At 38.3% G+C, this 26,398-nt stretch overlaps 1 protein-coding gene across 3 annotated transcripts; it reads right to left on the reverse strand.

Moving 5' to 3' along the window:
• Positions 1–8,893: 8,893 nt before the first annotated feature.
• cpeb4a (cytoplasmic polyadenylation element binding protein 4a) lies at positions 8,894–25,200 on the reverse strand. 3 transcript variants are annotated; one of them, XM_056769613.1, is made up of 10 exons: positions 25,121–25,200; positions 23,091–24,271; positions 20,008–20,098; positions 17,464–17,487; positions 17,008–17,184; positions 16,536–16,625; positions 16,234–16,352; positions 12,232–12,346; positions 11,969–12,150; positions 8,894–11,855 (listed from the first exon to the last, which is right to left on the reverse strand). In XM_056769613.1, the coding sequence occupies exons 2-10, from the start codon at positions 24,207–24,209 to the stop codon at positions 11,628–11,630; spliced, it is 2,145 nt and encodes a 714-aa protein (XP_056625591.1). In that variant the 5' UTR covers positions 24,210–24,271; positions 25,121–25,200; the 3' UTR covers positions 8,894–11,627. The 3 variants fall into 3 exon arrangements, with proteins under 3 accessions (XP_056625591.1, XP_056625590.1, XP_056625592.1); XM_056769612.1 differs by lacking the exon at positions 25,121–25,200 and adding an exon at positions 24,656–25,114; XM_056769614.1 differs by lacking the exons at positions 17,464–17,487; positions 25,121–25,200 and adding an exon at positions 24,656–25,114.
• Between the last annotated feature and the right edge of the window lie 1,198 nt (positions 25,201–26,398).

Consider the following 26,398-nt stretch of genomic DNA (forward strand, 5'->3'; position numbering starts at 1 on the left):
GATTACATTACTCTAAATGAATCCGTTCCCCAAGATTATTACTATAAACATGAGCCTCGTCTAAAAGGTAGAGGGGAAGGTGTCGCTGCACTTCACAATAATTCTTTATAACCTCTCAGAAGTCTAATTTTAAATGCAATTCTTTTGAAGTCATGGTACTTCACGTATCAACAGCTAATACTAAGGACAAAACATTTAAAAAAATTATTCTAGCTATTGTATATAGGCCTCCAGGGCACCACACAGATTTTATTAAAGATTTTGGTGGGTTCTTATCAGAACTAGTACTGGCTGCAGATAGAGTCCTTCTCGTTGGTGACTTTAATATCCATGTAGACAATGATACAGATGCCTTGGGACTGGCTTTCAAAGACACTCTTTACTCCATGGGCGTTAGTCAACATGTGTCAGGACCCACTCACCTTCGTAATCATACTTTAGATTTAATACTATCCTACGGTATAAATGTGGACGATGTTAAAATCGTTCAGCAGAGTGAAGACATTTCGGATCATTATCTGATATTATGTTCGCTTCACTGGCCTACGGCTGCAAATCAAACTCCTTCTCCTACCAAAGATGTGTTTCTCGACAATCTGCCTGATTTGTCTCAAATATCTAGCATGAGTAAAAACGATGACGATCTTGACATTACTATTGAAAATTTTAACTCTACCTTATCGTAAACATTAGACACAGTTGCTCCTCTGCGTTTAAAAAAAGATTAAAAATGGCAGCCCAACACTGTGGTATAATGAACACACTCAGGCTCTAAAGAAAGCGTCTCGTAAAATGGAGAAGAACTTTAAGAAAACTAATTTAGAGGTATCTCGTGTAGCATGGAAGGATAGTACTCGAAAATACAGGAATGCCATAAAAACGTCTAGATCCGCCTACTTTTCATCACTAATAGAAGAAAACCATCACAACCCTAGGTTTTTATTTAATACTGTGGCTAAATTAACAAAAGTCGTCAGCGACTTCAGATTCTGATTATCTGCGTAACAGTGATGAATTTATGAACTACTTCACTAGTAAAATCCAAGACTGTCAGGCCCGGGAATCAAACCCGGGTCTCCGGTACTGTAGTATGATGATTTACAACTATTCCACAGAGAGGTGTTTGACCTCAATGCAAGGCACCACAAAGGTTACAAAAAAATAGTCCTTTATTTCCGAGAGTAAAAAACAAAAGAGCTTAGCATACAGATCCCAACAAAAAAACGGTTCTTGGAAAAAATAACAGTTCCAAAAAATAAAGTACTTTGAGCAAAAAATCTTCTCAGTAGGAGAAAAAAGCTACCTACGTTCAATGGCAAAAATTACAACAGAACACAGAAAAACAAAAGACTCAAAAAATTTACAGAGGAGCCAGAGGCACAAGCATAGTTCAATAATCCAGCAAGAGTGACAAAGAGAGGACCAAATAAATAGGGAATCAAAAACTAGTCAGGGCTGGAACTAAATAATCCTAATTAGCAGAGACAATGAGACTCAGGGAAAACAGCGCCATCAAGCGGCAAATCTAAGGTATTACAGAACACAGAGCCTGACAAAGACATCAGAGAAAAAATTATAACAATGCAACCAGAAGTGAAACCCACTGAACAAACTAACTACAGATCCCCTAAGGAGAAATTGCAATTATTTTCTACAGTAGATCACGATGAACTCTCTAAAATCATTAGATCATCCAAATCAACAACATGCGTGCTAGACCCTATACCAACAAAACTACTGAAAGAGATGCTCCAGAAATTATAGATCCTCTTCTTAGTATTATTAACTCATCTCTGACATTAGGACATGTGCCTAAAGCATTTAAGGTGGCTGTTATAAGGCCCCTTGTCAAAAAACCCAAACTCGACCCAAGAGAACTAGGGAATTACAGGCCTATATCGAATTTACCTTTTATATCTAAAGTTCTTGAAAAAGTAGTTTCCACTCAGTTATGCGCCTTCCTCCAAAGGAATGACATTAATGAAGAATTCCAGTCTGGATTTCGAGCATGTCACAGTACAGAGACTGCTATGATCAGAGTTACAAATTATCTCCTTTTAGCATCTGACCGTGGCTGTATTTCGTTATTGGTGCTGCTAGACCTTAGTGCTGCATTTGACACCATTGACCACAGCATACTCCTTCACAGACTCGAAAAGTACGTCGGCATTAATGGAACAGCATTGAAATGGTTTAAGTCTTATTTATCTGACCGTTTTCAATTTGTAGCAATAAACAATGATGTGTCCCGCAAATCGCAAGTCCAGCACTGTGTACCACAGGGCTCAGTCTTAGGGCCTCTGCTCTTCGCATTATATATGCTACCTCTAGGAGATATAATAAAGCGACACGGAATTAGCTTTCACTGTTATGCTGATGATACTCAACTTTATATTTCCTCGAAGCCTCATGAAACCCAGCAGTTCCATCGAATAAAGGAATGCATAGTTGATTTAAAAAACTGGATGAGTAACAATTTTTTACTACTGAACTCGGACAAAACAGAAGTGTTACTTACTGGACCAAAAACCGCCATACGTAACAACCAAGAATACTGCTTAACTATTGACGGATGCTCTATAAAATCCTCGTCATCAGATAGGAATCTTGGCGTTGTATTCGATAGTAATCTGTCATTTGAGAGCCATGTCCCCAACACCTGTAAAATTGCATTTTTTCATTTTAAGAATATATCTAAACTACTTCATATGCTGTCGTTGTCAGATGCAGAGAAATTGATTCATGCATACATGACATCAAGACTAGATTACTGTAATGCACTTTTAGGTGGTTGCACTGCAGGCCTATTTCAAAAACTACAACTGGTTCAAAACGCGGCAGCTGGAGTTCTTACACGTACAAAAAACTATGAGCATATAACCCCGGTTCTGTCAACCTTGCACTGGTTACCTATAAAGCATCGCATTAACTTTAAGATCTTGCTTATTACCTATAAAGCCCTACATGGTCTTGTGCCGCAGTATTTAAATGAACTTCTTTTGTATTACAATCCTCCACGTGCATTATGCTCTCAGGCGTCCTGTCAGTTAGTAATACCTAGAATTTCAAAATCAAGTGCAGGTGGTAGATCCTTTTCTTATCTAGCGCCTAAACTTTGGAATATTCTTCCCTGCACTGTCCGGGAGGCAGACACACTCGTTAGTTTAAATTTGACTAAAGACGTATTTTTTAATCTTGCATACACTACACTTCCATAATATTAATCCTCAGAGGATTTAGGCTGCATTATTTAGATCAACCGGAACCAGGAACACATCCAACAACAAAATGATGTACTTGTTGCATCAAAGAGTGCAGAACAGTACTCTACTCTCAGTCAGTCTTGTCTTTTTGTTCCAAGGTTACCGCAGGATGCAGTTCATGCCCAGACCTGATGGCAAAGCTGAGAATGGGAAGCGATGGCCTAACAAGAGCTGAGATGATAGAGCTGGAAAAAGGACGCGGCAACTTGACACGATTTTTCTACAACACTTCAAATGCTATTAGATTGTTAATGATAATCTTAAATCTATAATTTACCTTATTCGTAAATTTATTTATTTTCTATTTAGCCTTGTTGTGCAAGCACTGTTGAGCTTGTGCAGAGGCAGCAGCTTTTGCCAGAGGGGAACTGGAATCCCCTGGTTAGGCCTGGGTTCTCCTGAGGTTTTTTTTCTCGATTGGAGTTTTGGGTTCCTCGCCACCGTTTGCATATTGTTTTGCACTATTTGCCTGGCCGGGGGGGGGGCTGCTTTAGAATTTAGACATAATTAATATTGCATATAATAATTTATAGTCCGTTTAATATTTGACCTGTGGTTCTCTCTCCTATGTGTGCTTTCACTGTGCATGTGTGCTAGCGTGTTTGCGTGTGTGTGTCTATGTCAATGTGTGTAAGTATGTATGCATATTGTGTGTGTGGAGCATTTGTATGTCTGTCTTTTGTTGTTTTCACCTTTTTCTTGTTTTTACAGGTATATGCCTTTAGTTGTTATTCTTGTATTCAATGTGTCTCATGTACAGCTGCTATGTAACAATGAAAATTGTAAAAAGCGCTATATAAATAAATAAATAAATAAAGTTAAGTTTAGCTGTATGTATGTTAATACATTATGTGCGTTAGTATGACCTCCTTATTGCATCAGATAAAGGTAACATCTCACTCTTAGTCCTGCTTGACCTTAGTGCTGCTTTCGATACTGTAGACCATAAAATACTACTAGATTGTTTACACAATTATATCTGTATTCAGGGACAGGCACTGCAATGGTTCAGATCTTACTTAACAGACAGATATCAATACGTCCATTTAAATGGGAAATCGTCAAATCTTACGCAAGTAAATTATGGATTACCTCAGGGATCGGTTTTAGGACCCTTGCTTTTCTCCATATACAGTTGAAAGAAAAAGTATGTGAACCCTTTGGGCTTACTTGGATTTCTTCATAAATTGGTCATAAAATTTGTTCTGATCTTCATCTAAGTCACAACAATAGAGAAACACAGTCTGCTTAAACTAATACAGCACTTACATTATACGTTTTCATGTTTTTATTGAACACAACATGTAAACATTCATAGTGCAGGGTGGAAAAAGTATGTGAAACCCTAGGCTAATGACTTCTCCATGAGCTAATTGGAGCCAGGAGTCAGCCAACCTGGGGTCCAATCAATGTGATGAGATTGGATGTGTTGATTAAAGCTGGCCTGTCCAATAAAAAACACACACCAGTTTTGAGTTGGCTGTTCTAAAGAAGCGTTGTCTGATGTGAACCATGCCTCGCACAAAAGAGCTCTCAGAAGACCTTCGATCAAGAATTGTTGACTTACATAAAGCTGGAAAGGGCTACAAAAGTATATCTAAAAGCCTTGATGTCCATGTGTTCACGGTAAGACAGATTGTCTACAAATGGAGAAAGTTCAGCACTGTTGCTACACTCCCTAGGTGTGGTCGTCCTGTAAAGATGACTGCAAGAGCACAGCGCAGAATGCTCAATGAGGTGAAGAAAAATCCTAGAGTGTCAGCTAAACACTTACAGAAATCTCTGGCACATGCTAACATTTTTGTTGACAAATCTACAATAAGGAAAACATTTAACAAGAATGGACTTCATGGGAGGACACCACGGAGGAAGCCACTGCTGTCCAAAAAAAACATTGCAGCACGTTTGAAGTTTGCAAAAGAGCACCTGGATGTTCCACAGCACTACTGGCAAAACATTCTGTGGACAGATGAAACCAAAATTTTGTTGTTTGGAAGGAACACACAACGCTATGTGTGGAGAACAAAAGGCACAGCACACCAACATCAAAACCTCATCCCAACTGTGAAATATGGTGGAGGGGGCATCATGGTTTGGGGCTGCTTTGCTGCCTCAGGCCCTGGACGGATTACTGTCATCGATGGAAAAATGAATTCCAAAGTTTATCAAGACATTTTGCAGGAAAACTTAAGACCATCTGTCCGCCAACTGAAGCTTAACAGAGGATGGACGATGCAACAGGACAACGACCCAAAGCATAGAAGTAATGCAACAACAGAATGGCTTCAACAGAAGAAAATACGCCTTCTGGAGTGGCCCAGTCAGAGTCCTGACCTCAACCCAATTGAGATGCTGTGGCATGACCTCAAGAGAGCGATTCACACCAGAGATCCCAAGAATATTGCTGAACTGAAACACTTTTGTAAAGAGGAATCGTCCAAAATTTCTCCTGACCGTTGTGCAGGTATGATCTGCAACTATAGGAAACGTTTGGTTGAGATTATTGCTGCCAAAGGAGGGTCAACCAGTTATTAAACCGTTCACATACTTCACATACTTTTTCCACCCTGCACTATGAATGTTTACATGTTGTGTTCAATAAAAACATGAAAACGTATAATGTTTGTGCGGTATTAGTTTAAGCAGACAGTGTTTCTCTATTTTTGTGACTTAGATGAAGATCAGAACACATTTTATGAAGAAATCCAAGTAAGCCCAAAGGGTTCACATACTTTTTTTTTCAACTGTACATGCTGCCCCTCGGCAACATTATTAGAAAACATGGAATTAGCTTCCACTGTTACTGTATGCAGATGATACTCCGCTATATATCTCATCAAGACCAGATGATTCCTTTAAGCTATCCAAACTGGCAGAGAGCATCGAGGACATAAAACATTGGATGACTAGTAATTTCCTCCTTTTAAACTCTAGCAAAACAGAAATATTGCTTATAGCAATAAAGTCAGCTACAGCTGCAGACTGACTGACCATCCCAGCTCCATCTAAGGCAATTCCACCACCAGCCAAGAGAAATATGACCATCGGACCATCCAAGCTCAGACCACTACATCCCCAACCAAGAGCAAAAGACGGACTATTTGTCTTATTAATGCTGAAGTTACAATATTTGGTATTAAATGCTAAACTAAAATCACATGTCACCAGTTTGAGTGCAGCTATGACACGTCAGAGGGGATCTGGCCCTCCCGGTTGAGCCTGTTTCTCCCGAGGTTTTTTTCTCCATTAATCAATCATTGGAGTTTGGGTTCCTCGCCACAGCAGGGCAGTGTTGGCCTGCTCACCGGGAGACTGCATTCATTCATTTATATATTTAATTAGAAATTAGATATTATTTATTAGAATGATCTTACTCGTTGTATAAATACCATGCACTGTGCTGTGTTTTAACTTTTCTGTTTTTCCTGTTTGCCCCTGTAAAGCTGCTTTGAAACAATACACATTGTGAAAAGCGCTATATAAATAAACTTGAATTGAAAACTTGAATAGTATGTTCAGCGGCGGCAAGCTGTTTATTTTGCTAATGAACAGGGGCGAACACTGCGGTTAGTTTGGTCTTAAAGGTCTCAAATCATTCGTCCTTAGGCTGATTTTTTTTTCACAGCATACTAGTTATTGTCTCACGTTGTGTATGAAACGTATAATTTGTCAACGACAGGCGCAAAAATCCTCTGAGATTTGCAGGTGCGCATTCCGTGGATTTTAGGCAAGCATACGTGAGCACATTAGGATGCGATGTGACAGATTTTTAAGTCTCTGGACAAATTATTTGAGACATCTAAAACGAAACTAACCATAAAGGAGTTCAGGAAGCATAAGTTAGCTAAACCATTGCCATATCGAAAGCCAACAGTATCACATTTCTCGTGCTTTGGATCGCCGTATTAATTTGAAAACGCCGATTTCTTAACGCCGCCAGGCGTTAAATTAGCTCCGTCTGGTGCTAAATTAACGTCATACGCCGCCACGCGTTTAAATTACGCCGGTGGGCAGGTGATGTGGGTTAAGGTGATTATTGAAAGGCTGTTGGCGAGGCTGTCTGGACGGTGTAGAGAACGATTGAGAAATTTAGAATATACTGTAAGTTTGTTGTGGAAAAAGAGCTCTTATTCCTGACTTTCTTTATATATTTACCACGAAATAAATGCTAAAATATAAATAAAAAATCCCTGTTACACAACTAAACATAACAAGTTAAACCATGTAAAATCCGCATATAGATCCAAGCAGGAATCGAACCAGTCATTTACACAACATGCGGTTGCAAGCCAAACGTGCAGACCTCTAGACTAGCAATGATGAATATAAAAAGTCACATAAGTATATTTAAAATTCAACAGGAAACCATTTGTCCACATTGACTTCATCCAACTTCTTCTTCATACAATAGAAGTAAATTCATACAATAGAAGTGCATTTCAAGTGATGTGTGACGTTAACTTAACGTCGATCGGCGCTCGGCGTAACTTAAACGCTTGGCGGCGTGTGAAGTAACGCTTGGCGGCGTGTGAAGTTAATTTAGCACCAGACGACGCTTATTTAACGCCTGGTGGCGTTAAGAAATCAAAACGGCGATCCAAAGCACGCGAATTGTGATACTGTTGGCTTTCGATATTGCCATGGCAGTACTACACGAGTGTTATGTTGAGGGGGGTGGGGTTACACTGTAACTCATTATCATTTAAAGAGACATGCATCAAAACGGGTTGTTGTGGATGTATAGGCCTATATATCCTTTTTTTTATAAATATAAATGTAACCTTAAAGGACTCATCGGATGAGAACATATATGTGTGTGTGTGTTGTGAATTTCCTTTTTGTTTTACCTTTAATATTCTTAAAGCAAAACATTCATAGAGAGTAACCCAAAATTGTTAAAAGTGTAAGCGTTCTGCATTTTAAATGCAGAATTTATTCTTAATAAAACGTTTAGCCAGTAACGGAAATAATAAATTATTTAGAAATTAAACACAGTTCTTTAATGGAATTTAAATGTTTGTATTGTAGGCTACTCTTAAAAATAAATAACGTTACCACCAGAGTGTGCTATTTGTAGTTTGCTGCAGTATTCACACATAGGCGGATTTTCGACCACACGTTGCATTTTACTAGTATCAGACCTAAACAACTGACATAGTCATCAATTGATGATTTATAGGTTGTTATCTGCGTTGCAGCATGAGGGACTCATGTGAATGCATTTCACACACAGCTTGGATGCACCTCTGGGCATGAAATATTACGGGTATTTTTTAACAAGCTCAAGAAAATGAGCCTTCAATAACTTTGTAATCTCAAAACAATAAATCACAATATTACCTGCTTGCAATCATTATCCTTCTTTTAGGGAGCATGTTCTGTATCAGACAATCCTAAAAATAGATTTGACCCCATTCTCAGTCAAGGTGCCAGATATACTGCATTTTTCTTTTGTGCTGGTCTAGATGTATGATATAATTTATTAATATGAAGGTTTATTCAATTCAAAATGAAACATTTATTACACATCACCTGTCTTGTGTATTACACATCACCTGTCTTGTGTAATTCAACAGACTTAATTGTGATAACTTTAATCTAACTGTTGAGAAATCAAAAGAACCAAGTCATATCCTGCAATCAAATTTATTCATTCAACATTTCACATTACAAATACTTTAAAATTAAGCATTCTGTTATAAATATTCAACTGCAAATAATTAAGAGTGAACTACCAAAGCACATGTATGAACTAACCCAACTATAAAATAATTTTTTTCTTTACATATAACTCCATATGGATTTAAAATATAAAAATTAAAACTTATAAATGACATTTAGCAAAAAAATTGTTCTTATAAAAATCTATTGATAAATAGGCTACACCTTCCCATACACAGTTATAAACTATGTCAATTTGAATAAGCAGTTACATAGAATATTTAGATATTTTTCTTATCCTTCTGTAGACATGAAGCACAATATAGAGATTATTAAAACTAGAAAATCTAACAAGTGTACCGATTTACTGATCAAAAACTATAATCAAAATGACATTACATTCCAATTAAAAATATATCAGTAAACGGTTAAAACATTATTCACTTAATATTTACATAGGTTGTAATCACAGTAGCATGAAATCAAGTAGGAAAATATGTGAGTACATCAAAGTAAAAACACCTGTAATTGCAGTGGTATTTTTAAACATATGTATAAATCAGAGAATGAAGTTTATAATGGCTAAAGGAAATTTGTGAGGTGACATAGGTTGGAATTCATGGATTTGCACTTATGTGGATACATCACATATATTATGTCTCTGGAAAAAAATTATTGCACAAATCTCACTGTGTGTTTAAAAGTGTGTTCAAGTAAACCCTGAATAAATATATGATCAACCACCCAAGTCGTGAATGCTTCATTATTGTAGTACAGAAACTGGAGTATACACAGCTTGTGCATGGGTAAGGTCCAACACAAAAAGCGTGGCAAAATGTTCCACAGACAACAACATGGGACAGAGGGCTACAACAAAACTACTCGGAAACCAAATCAAAATAATAAAACCTTTGAAACTTAATTAAGCTCATACATACTTAAAATAACCCTTGGAGCCCCTCAGGATTATCCATAAACATTGATATTTGAACATGGAACATTCATCACTGTGATACAAGGTGCTTCCTAACATTAACTAATTTACATTGTTCATTATTTTATGATCTACAGCCAATAATGAGGGAGGTATATCATTCTCATAACGGATAGGTACGTACTGGATAGGTATACATTTCTACATGTGCCACACATTTTAAGGATTTTTTGTCATGCTAGATTCAATAGTTACGTTTTCTATTAAGACAGAAAAGAACACTGTTTGCATTTTGCAAATATTATATATCTGTCTCAACAATACAGTCACCTAAATATATATATGATAATTTAGGGATTTTAGCACGTAAAAGCCTCAACAAAATTATATTATTTTGTTTCCTTTAGGTATGTTCACGTCATAACCAGATATCTTAGTAACAAAAGGTACAAAATCTATATCCAACAAGTGGAAAACAAAAGTTATCACAAAAGGATTTTCCGATTGTGGAAAACAAAGTGATTTGAAAAACAATATTTAGAAAAGTAGTGCATAATGTTTTTTAAGTCCATGACAAAATAATCAGCTATAAAACACAGTACAAAAATCAGCAGACCATGTATAAAATAATATTTTTCAAATTCTTTGAAATGTGCTCAGCTACTGCAACGCTCAGTTAGAACACCAATAAACCCATGGCAAAAACCCATGCAGTAAAACACTATTAATGCAACACGTTATGTTCTCATTAGTAAATACTACAATATTGAGTTAGCTTTTTAGCACAAAATCCCTGACAAATGAGCCTAGGTTACTGCCATAACCATTACCGGAACATATTCAAATATTTCTCCGCGTCAACCAAGCCAGCAAAGCTTGTTTGCTTTCTACATTTTCTCATTCTCATTGATATGACAGAAAGACATCTCAAAGGATCATCTTTGGTTTGCCTGACTAAAACCAGTGTATCGGGCAAGACAAATAATTAAAACTGCATTACCGGGCTTCTACTCTTCTTTGCCGTTGCCCCTCAGGTCTTTGCGGTGGATATGCTTTGTTGCATTAAAGTTAGCTATTACTTTGCTTTATAGTGTATAATCTATAAATAATGCTTTAAGATTTGAAAGACTACATCTTAAAGCGCCTGAATATTGTTTGCGTTATAACCTCGATTTAGATACAGAGGTTTTTTTCTCTATTCACAAATATTTGTTTCATGTTAGAACCATTTTATGTAATTCAAAGAGATAAGGAATCTCAGAATGAATGGTTCATTCATAAAATGCTCTATGGTTTTCTGGTATAAATCATGTGTCGATGTTTTCTGATATAAGTCATGTGTCGATGTTTTATGTTGTCATGCAATCATTTTGTAAGTCAGTGAACCTTGTCTTTGAAGTCATATGAATGAGGCTTGGCCGTTACATTTTCAGCCTTCTCCTTGCGTATGGACTTCGAAAGATTCAAGTGAAAATGTGACCCATTACGAACAGAAATTCAGGACAATAAAGATAGAACAGTAATTCAGAGTCAAGTCAGGCTAGACATCTATATTTTGAATCTAATGCATTCAAGTCTTCATGCGCACCAATGTAGCTTTTAAACAAAAATCAAGATTACACCATTTTCTTTTAGCATTCTCTTCTGCAAAAAAAATTAAAAACTTAAGAATAAATAAAATTTTAGACTTAAAAAAGAACTCTAAATAAAAAGGACCTAGCAAAATGAAAAGTGCATGTATCCGAATAGCACGGCTTTGACCTCCCAGATCAATTCCAGCGGAAGGATATGTGCCGAGGCCGATCTCCTCCCTCCTTCACCAGAGGCTTGTGAAACTCTCGTCCTGCACGCGAGTGAATGGCTGCCCAGCAGTATTCACAATAGTACTGGAGACAGGTCACGTTCGCACAGAAGAAAGGAGCGAACTTGCCTCCACATCGTGTGCCTTGACACTCATCACACAGCTGGTCGTCCAGTACATATGGCTTCACTTCCACCTGGAACAAAACAGTTACCGAGGTTCTTAACTAGTACTTAATATCTTTAACAATAAGCAAAAACCCAAGCATATTAGGCTGAATAGTGTTTGTCTAGATCACATTACTCATACCCGTTTATCGATCTCTCCATGTTGCAGTTGCACAAAGCGAGCGCTGATAGCGGCAATGTAGCTTTGCTGATTGGAGAAGGCCACCCGTCCAGCCCCTTTAGGATATTTTAGCTCAGGGTCAGTGTCAATGCCAGCATAGCACACCCCACCATAGAGTCGGTCCATAATCATGGCCAGCTCCACTGTCATGGGACAAAAATAGCGTTATTAAATGGTTTTATTTATGCACTGAGACCAATGTAACATCTGAAACCCAAACTAACCAGCTCTCAAAGGCCGCGGGACACCCCCAACAAAAATGGTCTTCCTGGGGTCAAGTGGCTGAGAGCCATCCATCACAAAGTCACTGTCATTTAGATTCCAAGGTCGTATCTGGACCTAGAGATGCATGAAGAACAGAACAAAACCAACAGTTTTTCATTTGTGAACATGAAAAAACAAAATGTCAGTTTGTAGTACTATAACCATGTGGGCAGTTATAGCAAATTCAACATTCCAAATTACTGCTTCCAAATGCATAGAGACTGTGTCTGTCCCCCGAATAATACAACCAAAATAATAATTTATTTAAAAGTCAGAGAAAAAAATCTTATGATTAAACCGAAAGACAATATATTTAATGAGCAAAACCAAAGCCTAAAGTTTGGGCTACTTAATATTAGATCAGTAAATCCAAAGGCAGTTATTGTAAATGAAATGATCACAGACAACAGTTTTGATATACTTTGTCTTTCTGAAACCTGGCTTAAGCCAAATGATTACTTCGGTCTAAATGAGTCTACTCCACCAAGCTACGGTTATATTCATGAGCCACGTCCGGTTGGTCGAGGTGGTGGTGTCGCAACAATCTTTAGAGACTTTCTTACCGTTACTCGGAGAACAATGCATACATTTAAATCATTTGAAGTGCTTGCGTTGAACATAACCGTTCCAAATAAAATAAAAAAACCATTGGTCTCTCTTACATTGGTTACTCTGTATAGACCCCCTGGGCCTTACACTAATTTTCTGATAGAGTTCGCAGACTTCTTATCGGATCTATTGGTTAACGTCGATAAAGTTCTGATTGTTGGAGATTTTAATATCCACATAGATATTGCTAACGATCCATTAGCTGTGGCGTTTTAAGAACTACTAGACTCTTGTGGTGTAACACAATACATCAATAGACCTACTCATCGCCTTAATCATACCCTTGGCTTGATTATATCTCACGGAGCCGATCTAACCAATATCGATGTTATACCTCAAAGTGACGATGTTTCCGATCACCATCTTACAACATGTACACTGCGCACTGCTGAAATCAGTTGTATATCTCGTTATCGACAGGGTAGAACAATCACCTCAACTACTAAAGATAGTTTCGTAAAGAACTTGCCAGATCTGACTCCTCTAATAACCTTTCCAACTAATATAGAATCGCTGGATGACATGACCAGCAAAATGGGCACTATTTTCTCTAATGCATTAGAAGCGGTCGCACCTATGGAGTCAAAAAAGCTTAGTGAAAAGATCTTAGCACCACGGTATAATAACACCACTCGCGCCCTAAAAAGAGAAACGCGTAAACTGGAGCGAAAATGGAAACAAACCCAATTAGAGGTCTTTAAAATTGCATGGAAAGAGAGTGAATGCTGTTACAAAAAGGCACTAAAAGCAGCAAAAGCCGAGCACTTCCGTAACCTCATAGAAAATAACAAAAACAATCCAAGGTTTTTATTTAGGACAATTGCTAAACTAACAAACAAACAGACTCCACCTGACCTGGGTATTCCGCCGCACCTTGGTAGCAATGAATTCATGAAGTTTTTTACTGAGAAAATCGAAATAATACGAGACAACATAGCTAAAACCAAACCTCCAAGTGTGTCGGAAGAATTATTTTCAACCATCTCCCAAAAAGAAAAGCTAGAGTGTTTTTCTCCTATAAATCAGGAAGATTTAATTAAAATTATTGCAACATCCAAACCGACGACATGTTTATTAGACCCCATTCCGACTACTTTATTAAAAGAGTTACTACCTGCTGTAATTGAGCCCATTCGTAACATAATCAACTCGTCAATTAATCTAGGACATGTCCCAGGGCCCTTTAAGATGGCTGTAATTAAGCCTCTTATCAAAAAACAAATTTAGACCCCAATGAACTTGGAAGCTATAGACCGATTTCAAATCTCCCGTACTTGTCTGAAATTCTAGAAAAAGTAGTGTCAACTCAACAGTGTACCTTCCTACAAAATAATGACATGAACGAAAAGTTTCAGTCTGGCTTTAGACCGCATCACAGCACTGAAACTGCGCTCGTTAGAATAACAAATGACCTCCTTATTGCATCAGATAAAGGTAACGTCTCACTCTTAGTCCTGCTTGACCTTAGTGCTGCTTTCGATTCTGTAGACCATAAAATACTACTAGATCGTTTACACAATTATATCTGTATTCAGGGACAGGCCCTGCAATGGTTCAGATCTTACTTAACAGACAGATATCAATACGTCCATTTAAATGGGAAATCGTCAAATCTTACGCAAGTAAATTATGGATTACCTCAGGGATCGGTTTTAGGACCCTTGCTTTTCTCCATGTGCATGCTGCCCCTCGGCAACATTATTAGAAAACATGGAATTAGCTTCCACTGTTATGCAGATGATACTCAGCTATATATCTCATCAAGACCAGATGATTCCTTTAAGCTATCCAAACTGGCAGAGTGCATCGAGGACATAAAACATTGGATGACTAGTAATTTCCTCCTTTTAAACTCTAGCAAAACAGAAATATTACTTATAGCACCAAAATCAAGTAAACAGAATATCTCCGATTACAGCCTGCAAATTGAAAGCTGCACTGTTACTCCAACAAATACAGTTAAAAACCTAGGCGTTATATTAGACATTGACCTGTCATTTAAAAATCACATCTCAAATATCACAAAAACAGCCTTCTTCCACCTTAGAAATGTTGCCAAATTAAGAAATTGTTTGTGTGTTGCAGACGCAGAAAAGCTTATTCATGCATTTGTGACCTCACGGCTTGACTATTGTAATGCTCTACTTAGTGGTTGTCCTGTATCATCGATAAACAAACTACAGTTAGTTCAGAATGCAGCTGCCAGAGTTCTTACTAGGTCAAGAAAATACGATCACATAACCCCAGTTTTATCATCGCTTCACTGGCTACCCATTAAGTATCGTATTGATTTTAAAATTCTTTTAATTACTTACAAAGCACTGAACGGTTTAGCACCAACTTACTTAACCGAGCTTTTATCACGTTACAACCATCACGCTCTCGAAGATCTCAAAACTTAGGACTTTTGACAACACCTAGAATAACAAAATCCACCAAAGGGGGACGAGCTTTCTCATACGTAGCACCTAAACTTTGGAATAGCCTTCCTGATACTATTCGAGGGTCAGACACACTCTCCCAATTTAAATCTAGATTAAAGACACATCTTTTCAGCCAAGCTTTCACTTAATACATAGTTAATGAACAGCAGCTACGCTAATCATTCTCTTTATTCTCTTTCCGCCTCTGCCTCGGGATGCCCATCCCGAGGTAGGAAGAAGTTCCACCATGTCCACACGACCGACAGATGCCCATCCCCAATTTGAGATCACGCCAGCTACAGATGCAGACTGACTGACCATCCCAGCTCCATCTAAGGCAATTCCACCACCAGCCAAGAGAAATATGACCATCGGACCATCCAAGCTCAGACCACTACATCCCCAACCAAGAGCAAAAGACGGACTATTTGTCTTATTAATGCTGAAGTTACAATACTTGGTATTAAATGCTAAACTAAAATCACATGTCACCAGTTTAAGTGTAGGTATGACACGTCAGAGTAGATATGGCCCTCCCGGTTGAGCCTGTTTCTCCCGAGGTTTTTTTCTCCATTAATCAATCATTGGAGTTTGGGTTCCTCGCCAAAGCAGGGCAGTGTTGGCCTGCTCACTGGGAGACTGCATTCATTCATTTATTTATTTAAATAGAAATTAGATATTATTTATTAGAATGATCTTACTCGTTGTATAAATACCATGCACTGTGCTGTGTTTTAACTTTTCTGTTTTTCCTGTTTGTCCCTGTAAAGCTGCTTTGAAACAATACACATTGTGAAAAGCGCAATATAAATAAACTTGAATTGAACATTCAGGTAATGTACAGTATAACAGCACCTACTTTTGAAGTGCTCTATTTGCTCTTTTATGATTTGCACAGGAGGTTAAAAAAAAAAAACAGGTACATCTTACTGGCTTGTCTTTGATTGTAGGGCTGGATACACAGAGATAGAGCTTCCCATCCTCCTCCATACAGGCATCAATCAGGGCCTGGACAGAGCTTTCGTCTTGAAACAAAAGGAAAGCATACCCTGCAAAATAAAAGACACGCATGCAAGAACACCTTAACATGAAACTGTCATACAGATAGAATGGTGCATCAGTTCAGCTTTAACCAAAGTATAAAGAAATCCTGTTATTGAAACAGAAAAAGCTGATGTGTGCACCCTCACATTTATATTTGTACAGTCCATGCAAATGGCTCTCAAACTCACCTTTTGGGGGAAAGTAAGATTTACTTTCTGCTTTATGTGGCCAGTCTACAAACAAATGTCCAAAACGTCGAAAACTGGCAGTTATTTCATCTGAAATATGACAAATGCATAAATAATGATGTATAGGCCTAAATGAAAAGAGCAGAACTTCAGTTCAATCATATGCAGTTCATCCAAAAATGAAAATTCTTTCATCATTTACTCATCCAATCATGTCATTCCCAACCTCTATGACTTGCTTTCTTGTGCAGAACACAAAATATACTATTTTGACGTACACTGGAAACCAAACCACATTGTCCCCATTAACTTCCATTTTGTGCACACATCATCACTTTTCATTTCTCCAAATATCTTCCTTTGTGTTTCACAGAGGATAGAGTCATAAAAGTGTTGAACGACAACGACATTAAGGTGAATGAATGATGACAGAATTGTTATATTGGGCTGTACTATCCCTATCATTTAGTACCTTCATCTATATCCGGGGGTAGACCGCCGACAAAGACTTTGCGTGAATAGCGCTCAATGCATTCGCCGTTCTGGTGAGGGAAACCGTGTGGTGAACCCAATCCACTCAAGCTCTGATCAGACCGCTCGTCCTCTCCAAAGTTACGCTCATCCTCCATGGGAAACAAGGATGAGTGACCTATCACGCAATAACATCAATAGCCATTTAGTAAAACTCACTACGGCAGGTAACTGCTATTAATATTCAGCCTTGAGAGGCCTAGACAGTCTGCTTTCATCTTGTGAAGCAGCATTTAACATCCCTGTTCATTTGAACACAATGAGTTCAGTTGAGAACGAGCAAAGTTTCTAAAAACTTAGTACAAAAACCTTGCCTGACAACCAACACAAAGGCATGCTGTAATTTGAAAATAAATAATAAAAGAATAAAGTATAAACACATTTCTAAGATCTTTACCTCGTCGTCTTCCATAATTCCTCGCTGCATTTGAAATAAGACAGAATAGACTTCAGCAATGATAAAACACCATCATACAGTCTAAAGCACTCTTGGTAAAAATATATTTGCAGTAACCTCACAATATCACATATGCCATTTTGCAAGATTAAAATCTACAAGTGCTGGAAAACCAATTTTGTTTGTCTGGAAAAACAAAAAGGGTTTAAAAGGTTAATGCTGCTTAAACTGTTATTTATATATTATAAAACTAACAGCATATAAAGCGTTCTTTGCTATGCATCTCATCAATAAGCTAGAAGGGTATTGTATATTATGACCATGTGAAAACAACCAAACCAGATCTGGGAAGAAACTACACATCTGGCCAAGATTAGACTTCAAATCCCAAAGGCATTTTAGGTGATATATTGGGAGAGCATCTACATGCTTCAACTCTCAATCTTCTGTACACATCCATTATGAAAACATCATTAATAAAGCACAAAGTCATCAAAACGGGTTTACGGTAACTAAATGTGGGTTTGTTTATGCATTAGTTGAATGCTGTAGAAGTTTAGACAAATGTTATTTGTGTTAAAAATGTTATGATGAGACTGAAAATAGAATCAGTTGAGCCTACAGCCCAATTTTTGCTTCTGCGTCAGACCTATGCTGTAGCTTATGCAGAGCTGCGTACCCTAAACCATAGCTTGACACGTACCACTTCAAAAATGTAACAATGGGTCAACTCAAACTGGACCCAACGCGGACCACTAGCTCTGTAATTGGTCTTCTCGGAACCTTCCCTCAGGTCAAAAAACTCTGCGATAGAGTCATTTTTACTCAAACACATTTCCGAATGATATATTCAAGTAAATTATTTCTGCTTCTGTATTTATCATCTCAAATCTGCAACAAAAGTAGCCGTTTACTTGTCGCCATCACTGCTTATACTTATCAAACCCGCTGCTTCTTCTTTGACTCTTGTCTTGGTTACACAAGCGACACTCGCGTATACACTGACGCCAAGTGGTCATTGCCTGTCGATGTGTACAACGAGGTAGAAGTATAATAAAAAACCGACACATAGCCTACGGCGTAAAGGCTATGGGGTAGGTCCGATGCAGAAGTAAAATCGGTCTTAATAATGATTTGGATTTCTAATCATATGCAATAACTAGTGTTGTAGTCGAGACCACCAAGACAAAACCAAGACCAGAGGGTGTCAACACCAAGACCATGACCAAGACCAAGGCAGGCCGAATTGTGACCAAGACCAGCACTCCCAGAATTTTCATTCAAAAGATCCAAAAAAGTCATATAAGTAGTGGTAGTAGTAACTTTTTTATTGTGATTTATTGTGCAGAAATGTATTTGTAGGATGTTTTATTTTCCATGTTTTATCACCCACCTACAGTAACCTATTACAATTTTTGTGCAGTTAAAAATTCCAACAACTAAACATAAAAAACGGTAAATACCCAACATAAATCTAAGTCTGTAACATTCAACAAAACGTTCAGTGACTTAATTAGTTTCATTGCTTTGTTATGCAATTAATAGCAAAATAGCTGTGTTGCTCAGAAATGCACAAACATTCAGATTTGTTCTTGTTCTATTTGGGACTAGCCAAAATAAAACAAAAACATGTGTCTAATTGTGTCTAAAACTTAAGTCACTTATTAACTCATTGAATTTGCATAATTATTCAATAAACCTTATCACATAAGATGTTATAATATAAAAAAACAAGATCTCATACAAGTATCTTTTTTGCAATCACATTGCGTATATTGTGGGCCCATGTGTGTAATCATATTGCTGAAAGATTTCTTAAAGACATCCCCCCCCCCATTCTTCTCTTACCAGCAGTAAGAGTGATAAAAGTAAGAGAATAATCAAATGAGGAACAAGTGGTAAATGCTTCTAAAGCCAGAAGTTTTACATCCAATCTCATGAATGATGTGAACACAAATCAGACAATGCATCAGCAATTTAGTGTAGTTCCCACAGTTGTGGTCTTGACCAGTCTTGAAATAAAATCCTGAGACCACCAAGTCTGAGACCAAGACAAGACTGAGACTAAAGACGGTCGAGACTGGTTTTGAGACCAGTCTCGAGACGAACATGGCACTTTACACATAGTAACTTTTAATGTGTTTGGCCAAGTTATTAAAGTTACACGACCCATTCAACAATTTTTTATTTAATCAAATTAACATACAACAAAATTGAACAAATCATTTATTTAATACAATTATTATACAATATAATAATATAAATTCATTTAAATTAAATATAAATGATATTTTTAGGCACTAGCCAGACCGATAAATAAACATACATCGGAAGTTATCTTCCGTCCAGGCATGTGCATCCAATAAAAACGTATATACCTACATGTAAATAAACGTTCTTCTCCGTGCTATTGCCAAAATGTCAATTTTTTCAGGGTAAAATACATTTGCTTAATTTTGTGTTCTCTATTAAAAAATATTACACTTTTTTCATCCAGGCATTCATGTGATGATGGATCTATAAGAATGGCAGCTAGTAATGTACCTTTCAATGAATCCTGCTCGGCTCTCATGATGTCAATCAGTGAGTTCTCTAGAGAATGCATGCTGAAACCATCAAAAGACCGACTTCGCTCCTGAAAAAGTGACAAGGAAGACCTGTGATTAGACCCTGTCATCCATTCCTAAAAGCTAAAAGAATTTACAAAAAGATGGTGAAATTTCTGTATCCTCCATTCCAGTTTCTGAAACCCATCATGCTTTGCATTGACAAATTATTTTGAGCATTAAAGTGCTTAAAATGTATTTACATAAATAAATATCATCTGTGGGAGCCGCGCGAGCAAGAAATGTTCGTCCAATCATTGCATTCGGTCTGAATTCAATGACAGAATGTCCCGCTTGTCTCTCCATCTACCTATTTGCATACCGCCACACAGGGAATCATCGATCATCATGATGTTCATACGTTTAGGAGGAGCCGTTGCTTTGGAGAGCGCTCTGAAGGGAAGGTGCAATCTTATGCTCAATGTTAGCAAGCTATATTGTTAGCCTCTCCGAAATTGCCTACCCATCCTTTAATACAAGCACGAGCAAGAAAAAAAAACAAGAGATATGCCACTCCCTCCACTCCAAACTGCGATGATCCAAATGCACATTTGGTGAAACCAGGCTTTGTTGGGCAGGCCAGTGGTTTTCTCTCTTATGTCTCTACATTTTTGTGCTAAAATTTATTTTTTTGTGAAGCTGCTTTGTCAAGCTGTCAAAAAGCTCTATAGAAGTCAAATAGAATTGTATATGACAATTCTTATTTAATAAATAAAATGATGACATAACACATAACCTTAAAGGATGTTGATTATGGATTGTATAAAATATGAAACCAAAAACTCCAGATGGTTGTAACCTTGTAAAAAACTAGGGATGCACCGAATATTCGGCCACCGGAAATTTTCGGACGAAATTGGCCCAAAAGGGCATTTTCGGTTTTGGCCCGAAAGACTTTTATCGGCGAAACAATACGGCCGAAATGTTATGATGACGCAAACAGAAACCGCGACCAGGCCGCGATGTGTGCGGAGAACTCGCATGCAGACGGAGAAGGGCAAAGCGCAGGAGAAGGAGATCAGAGCGCAGAAACTTTAATATTAATTTATGCATTTGCAATGCCTTGATTTTAGTAAAGTTAGTAGAAGGTCATAGCCATAAATGCAATGGTACTAATAATTGGCATTATTTATTTCGTTTTTTCGGCCAAGAATTTTCATTTCGGTGCATCCCTAGAAAAAAAACAAGCATTTCATGGAAAACCAGTTCTTCTATGGGTATACCACTAATATATATATATATATATATATATATATATATATATATATGTATGATGACATCGTAACCACTCGCGGCGAACATTCTGACTCAAAAATGTGTTCCAAACCGCGTGGTACTAAAATGTGTATGTCATTCAATATCTACCCCTGGCCGCCTGGTGGTACTATGTTTTTCCTGAATACGACGATAACTACATCGACTGCAAGCCCCTGAATCGTTGGACACTTCGGGATTTCAGCCCTTACGTAATTTCAGGTCACCGCGGCTTTCAGAAAATTTGCGTTGCGTTCAACCGGTCGGTGGGCTTCATCTAAGCTTTGGACACTAATGAAAGGTAGGTGGACCTAAATACATAGGTTTTATTTTGTTACTAACGAAATTCCATCGAAATCCATCGAGGAGAAAGTATTTAACTAAATCGTGGAAATTGTGTAGTCACATTTGTGGCGGGTAGTTAAGCGAAAGTACTGCAGGCGCCGTTCTAAAAAAAAAAAACATTGTCTGTATTCAACTCATTCTGACGGTGTTTTTCTTGAAATTATTACTGATGCTATGTAGTTTAATATGTACATCATATGTGTTGTATGAATATGAATTAACAATTAATGTGGATGTGTATTGTTTTCTCTTGTATTCTCAAAATAAATGTTTATGAATGAACGCTTATTAATTTTATTTGTTTTGAGTGAGGTACCATGGGTCTGATGCCCATTCCAGCTAAAACAGTATATTTTCATGATTTCATTTGAAAGAACTAACAAAATTCGACCTTCTATTTTCATGCAAATATCTGATAAAATAAGGAAGTTACAAGCAAAAATGTGTGAATAATAAGCATTTTCGGTCACACGACTTCTATTGTAGTTAATGTTAACTATTTTACTATATTCCTCAGTATTATAAATGTCATAACTTTCACAATCCTCAACTGATTTTCACAATTCAGGTGTCGTCGGAAAGGGAATTTTCAGCTCTGTCTAATCATTGGATCGATTTTGAGCTAAGGGGTGTTTGAAAATTGTCATCATTCCTACTATACTGCACTTTTGCATATGACCCAGGGTGGTGTTCTGGCACAACAAGCCTGCGCCTAGCGAGAAAAAAGCCTTGGGAACACAATACGAGGTTTGTTCTTGGTATTAGGCTACAAACTGAACAGGGGAGGACATATGTGAAACAACAGTGAGTGTTTTCACAGTTACCACTGTTGACATTATCATTCAAACAGGAACATGACCTCTCCATCTATGAACGTAAAGCAATTACACACAAGTAGTTTATTCTGAAATTATATTATACTTGTAACTTACAAAGATGATTTACTGTACAATTAAAAATAGTGAGTGAGTATAGGTTTCGGTGTCGATTGTTAGTGTTGATTGAATAATAAACAAAGAACTAAACAAAAGTGTTTGACTAAATTTGGAAAAGTCCCTTTTATTTATTTCACCCTGGAACAATTGATAATTGTATTGTCACGAGTGATTAAACGCAATACTTTCCGATTCCCCTCCCGTTGCCTGTGCTGCAAAGTGATGCCCTGCTTTTGACTCACTCATTTATGTTTTTTTATATCGGTGACATTCACAACTTTCAGAACTGGAGCAAATGCACCACATTACTCATCTGAGCTTTGATCGAACACAATTTTTCTAACAAACAGGCCACTTGAATGCTTTGCCACCATCAGATCAGGTTCGGCCAACGAGAGCAAACTCAGAAACAAGGGCAACAGATTTGTTTTCATCTCATCTTCACCCCTATAAAAACAACAAAATATTAAGCGATAGATTTTTTTACCTGAAAGGGAAAGATGCTGTCATTGCGGTTTATGGTATCCTCCATCCATGGTTTGGAGTTGAAAGCGGAGTTGTTGCGGGAATATTTCTGCGTAGGGGTCTGGTTGTTGGGGAAAGGTTTCTTTAAAGGTGAGATAGAGTTGAGAGCCGACATGCCTCCGTTCAGGCCCCGGCGATACTCCCGGCCTTGAGAGCCTCCCCAGCCTCCATATCCTCCACCTGGGCTCCAGGAAGTTGAAGATGGGGTGGAGGAGGGGCTCTGATAGCTTCCCCAAGGGGAGGGAGGCTTGCTTAGGTTATTCCCCAAATGTGGCAGCTGGTTGAAAGCAGCACTACGATGGGAAAAGGGAGGTTGGTGGGGGCTGGCCGAGGACCTGTGATGCTGATTGTGAGGGTGCTGGAAATGGGGGTGAGGAGAAGGGTGGTGCTGAGATAGAGGCCCCATCTGGTGGGAGAAATTACCCCCAAATCCTGTACTGGCGTGATGGGAGAAACCTTGAAATAGGAGCGGAGGAGGAGCATTATTAGTAGTAGCAGACGGATTGAAAAAGCCGACCTCTTCGATCAAGGTGGAGGGGTTGGGTGGGATAGCAGTGGACCAGCTGCTGAAGCCAGTAAGGGATGATGACGAAGAGCTACTGGACTGTGCTAAAGTACCGATCCCAGACGTCTCTTGATAGTCAAACCCTGATAACACTGGTGATTCAAGTCGCTGGCCCTCCTTTCCATTGCCGTTCTCCATGGTCCCTTTCTCAAGCTGATTCTCCTCTGGCAAGGCGTTGTCCAACTCAGAAATAATCCCGGGCGTTTCTCCCGGTGGAGAGAGCATCTGTTTGTCTTGTCCATCTTGACTCTCCTGACGCTGTTGCTGAGCTTTAGACGTTTCAGACTCCAAAATCTCATCTTGCATGTTAGAGTGAGACGTCACAGCCGGAAAAAGCCAAGCAGACCCCACACTTCCACCATTTGTGGCGTTGTTGTTGCCGATGAAGGATGGTGGGCTCGGAGGGCTCGTCTGGTGGTGGACTGTATGCTGCAGGTGTGGATGAATTCTTATGGGGAAAACCGATTTGTTTGCAGCGTTGTTTTTAACCATCACTCCAAATCCGTAATCCCCCATTTATGTAGCCTAATGTAACAAATCTTCACTTGTGTGTTATTCCCTCAGATTCTCCTAATACCCTTGTGGAGGAGAGAGGAAAAAACTTGTATATTAAAATAATGAAACTGTTATCGACTCATTCACGTAAAGCAATCAATGATTTTCTCTTTGCGTTCATACACAAATCTATCCATCACTCAAAAGGATGTTACAACGTGGATTTATGCACTTTGCACATTATCTCTAATGAAATCGTGATGGGAAAACGCTGCAACGCCATGATAAGCCAAAGGGAGTGCACCGTTTTGAACGACATTTCACCAACAACATTAGTCTTTCAACACATCACGACAAGTCAATGTGACACAGGCCACCTCGTATTATAATCCACCACGAGCGCTGAGGATATTAACGTGTTTTCAAAGAACTCGAACATATCTTTTAAGAAAATGTAATTGACCTACCGGCGTTCTTCCTAATTTCAGCAATGATTCCCTCTCTCTCGACCATTTAAATACATGAAAATGTTGATGACGTTTCAGACTATGTGCGATTGGGGTTGTGTCTCCCCTCGGTTTTATAATCTTTTATTAATTCTCAGATTTACACTGACGTGTCGAATAAATCCTACGCTCGAGAGGCCGAATGCCAAACGCTGCAAATTTCCAAACATCGGTCTCATATGCGACGCCAGAACATGTCAGATCTGACGCTTAAGCCACATTGACAGTAAAAACGACAGCGTTCGTGTTCAGGTTGCTTAATGACACAGTGTATCGCATTCGGCGTTATAAGCAAGACAGCTGTTGACAACGATTACGCGTCATCATCGGACAAAACGCGAAAATAACGTATACTCAACACGCTTCGGCTGTCGTTGATAAAGGTTTATCGCAATCTAATCTGAGACATGATACTGGTTTTCTTACGTTTCCAAGTTGCAAGGACAGGCTGCATATGACCATGGTTTGGAGTGTTGCGACAGACCAACCAATCCAGTTGAACTTCCGTCTTTAACCCCGCCCTTGTATAGTAGAATCTCCGCCCAGGCTTGAGTAAACTCGCCGTTTGATTGGACCCGAGATACCAGATCACACCCTCGTCTCAACCATTCACTTTCTTTTCCTGAGAGATGAGCGAGCAGTACATGCACAGAATGTAAATACATTACAGACCGGTTCTGAAATGTTAAATATTTACTGTATCAACTGTCTTTTAGATGACTAGCTAAATAAATTACTTAAGTAATAAACTGTAATAATACTATTTGCATAAAATTCAAACACACTTATTCATTTGGTATAAGTGAAAAAGCATCCTTTAGGACAGGTTGTCTCATGTCTGAACTGCAGCTATAAATGTATAGGCTAAATAAACAAAATAGAGAAATTTGAGATGGTTAAGCGTGTTCTCTGTTTTTAAAATGTTCATGCTTCACATCTTCCCCTTGCAGGTTGCAAAAGTAACAATATTCAGAGATTTAAGAGAATATCCTGTTTCACATTCTTTCAGTCTGCTCGTTGCAAATACTCATAGGCAGTCTATATCTTTTTAATGGTAGGTTTCGCCCAGGGAAGCATCCAATCGGCCAATTCTAGTGCTCACTGCAGCCTGCAATCCCATTTAAGTAAACTACCCCTATTTTCAGCCTGTAATCGAGCTTTAGTGCTTGATTATTCATGCCTGGACCAGATCAGAACCAATCAATTTCTCTGCAGCTCTGGATTATAAAACGAACAAAATCCTGTGAAGAATGTGATTTTTGTGTATAAGCCTATGTTAGGTTCAGAGTTACTGTTTTATAAATGTGTACTTTGATAATTTATGAATAAATGTCAGGTCATGTATAATATTTCACTAAATATAAAAGCTTGTTTTTAAGGGCATATATTATAGGCGGGGTAATCAATTTCCGAATTTTGCTTTAGACAACTGAGTCGAGCCGAGTACCAAAACAAAAGGTGCACAGTGCACAAGGATGTACATTAGCCGATCCGAATGCTGATGAAAGCGAAGGATGGGGGTAGGGGTGTGTTTGTTTTGGTGATTTGAACATCAACAACTGCTAAGAGAATTCGGACTGCCTGCCTTTAAATGCAGATAACTTGCAACATAAAATCGATTCTTGTCTCTAAATCACCCTCAACCTGATAATTCTTCTTGCATGCTATTCTCCTGTCTTTCATGCATTAAAACAAATGCAAATC

The sequence above is a fragment of the Triplophysa dalaica genome, chromosome 16 (assembly GCF_015846415.1).
Source record: "Triplophysa dalaica isolate WHDGS20190420 chromosome 16, ASM1584641v1, whole genome shotgun sequence".
Lineage (NCBI taxonomy): Eukaryota > Metazoa > Chordata > Actinopteri > Cypriniformes > Nemacheilidae > Triplophysa > Triplophysa dalaica.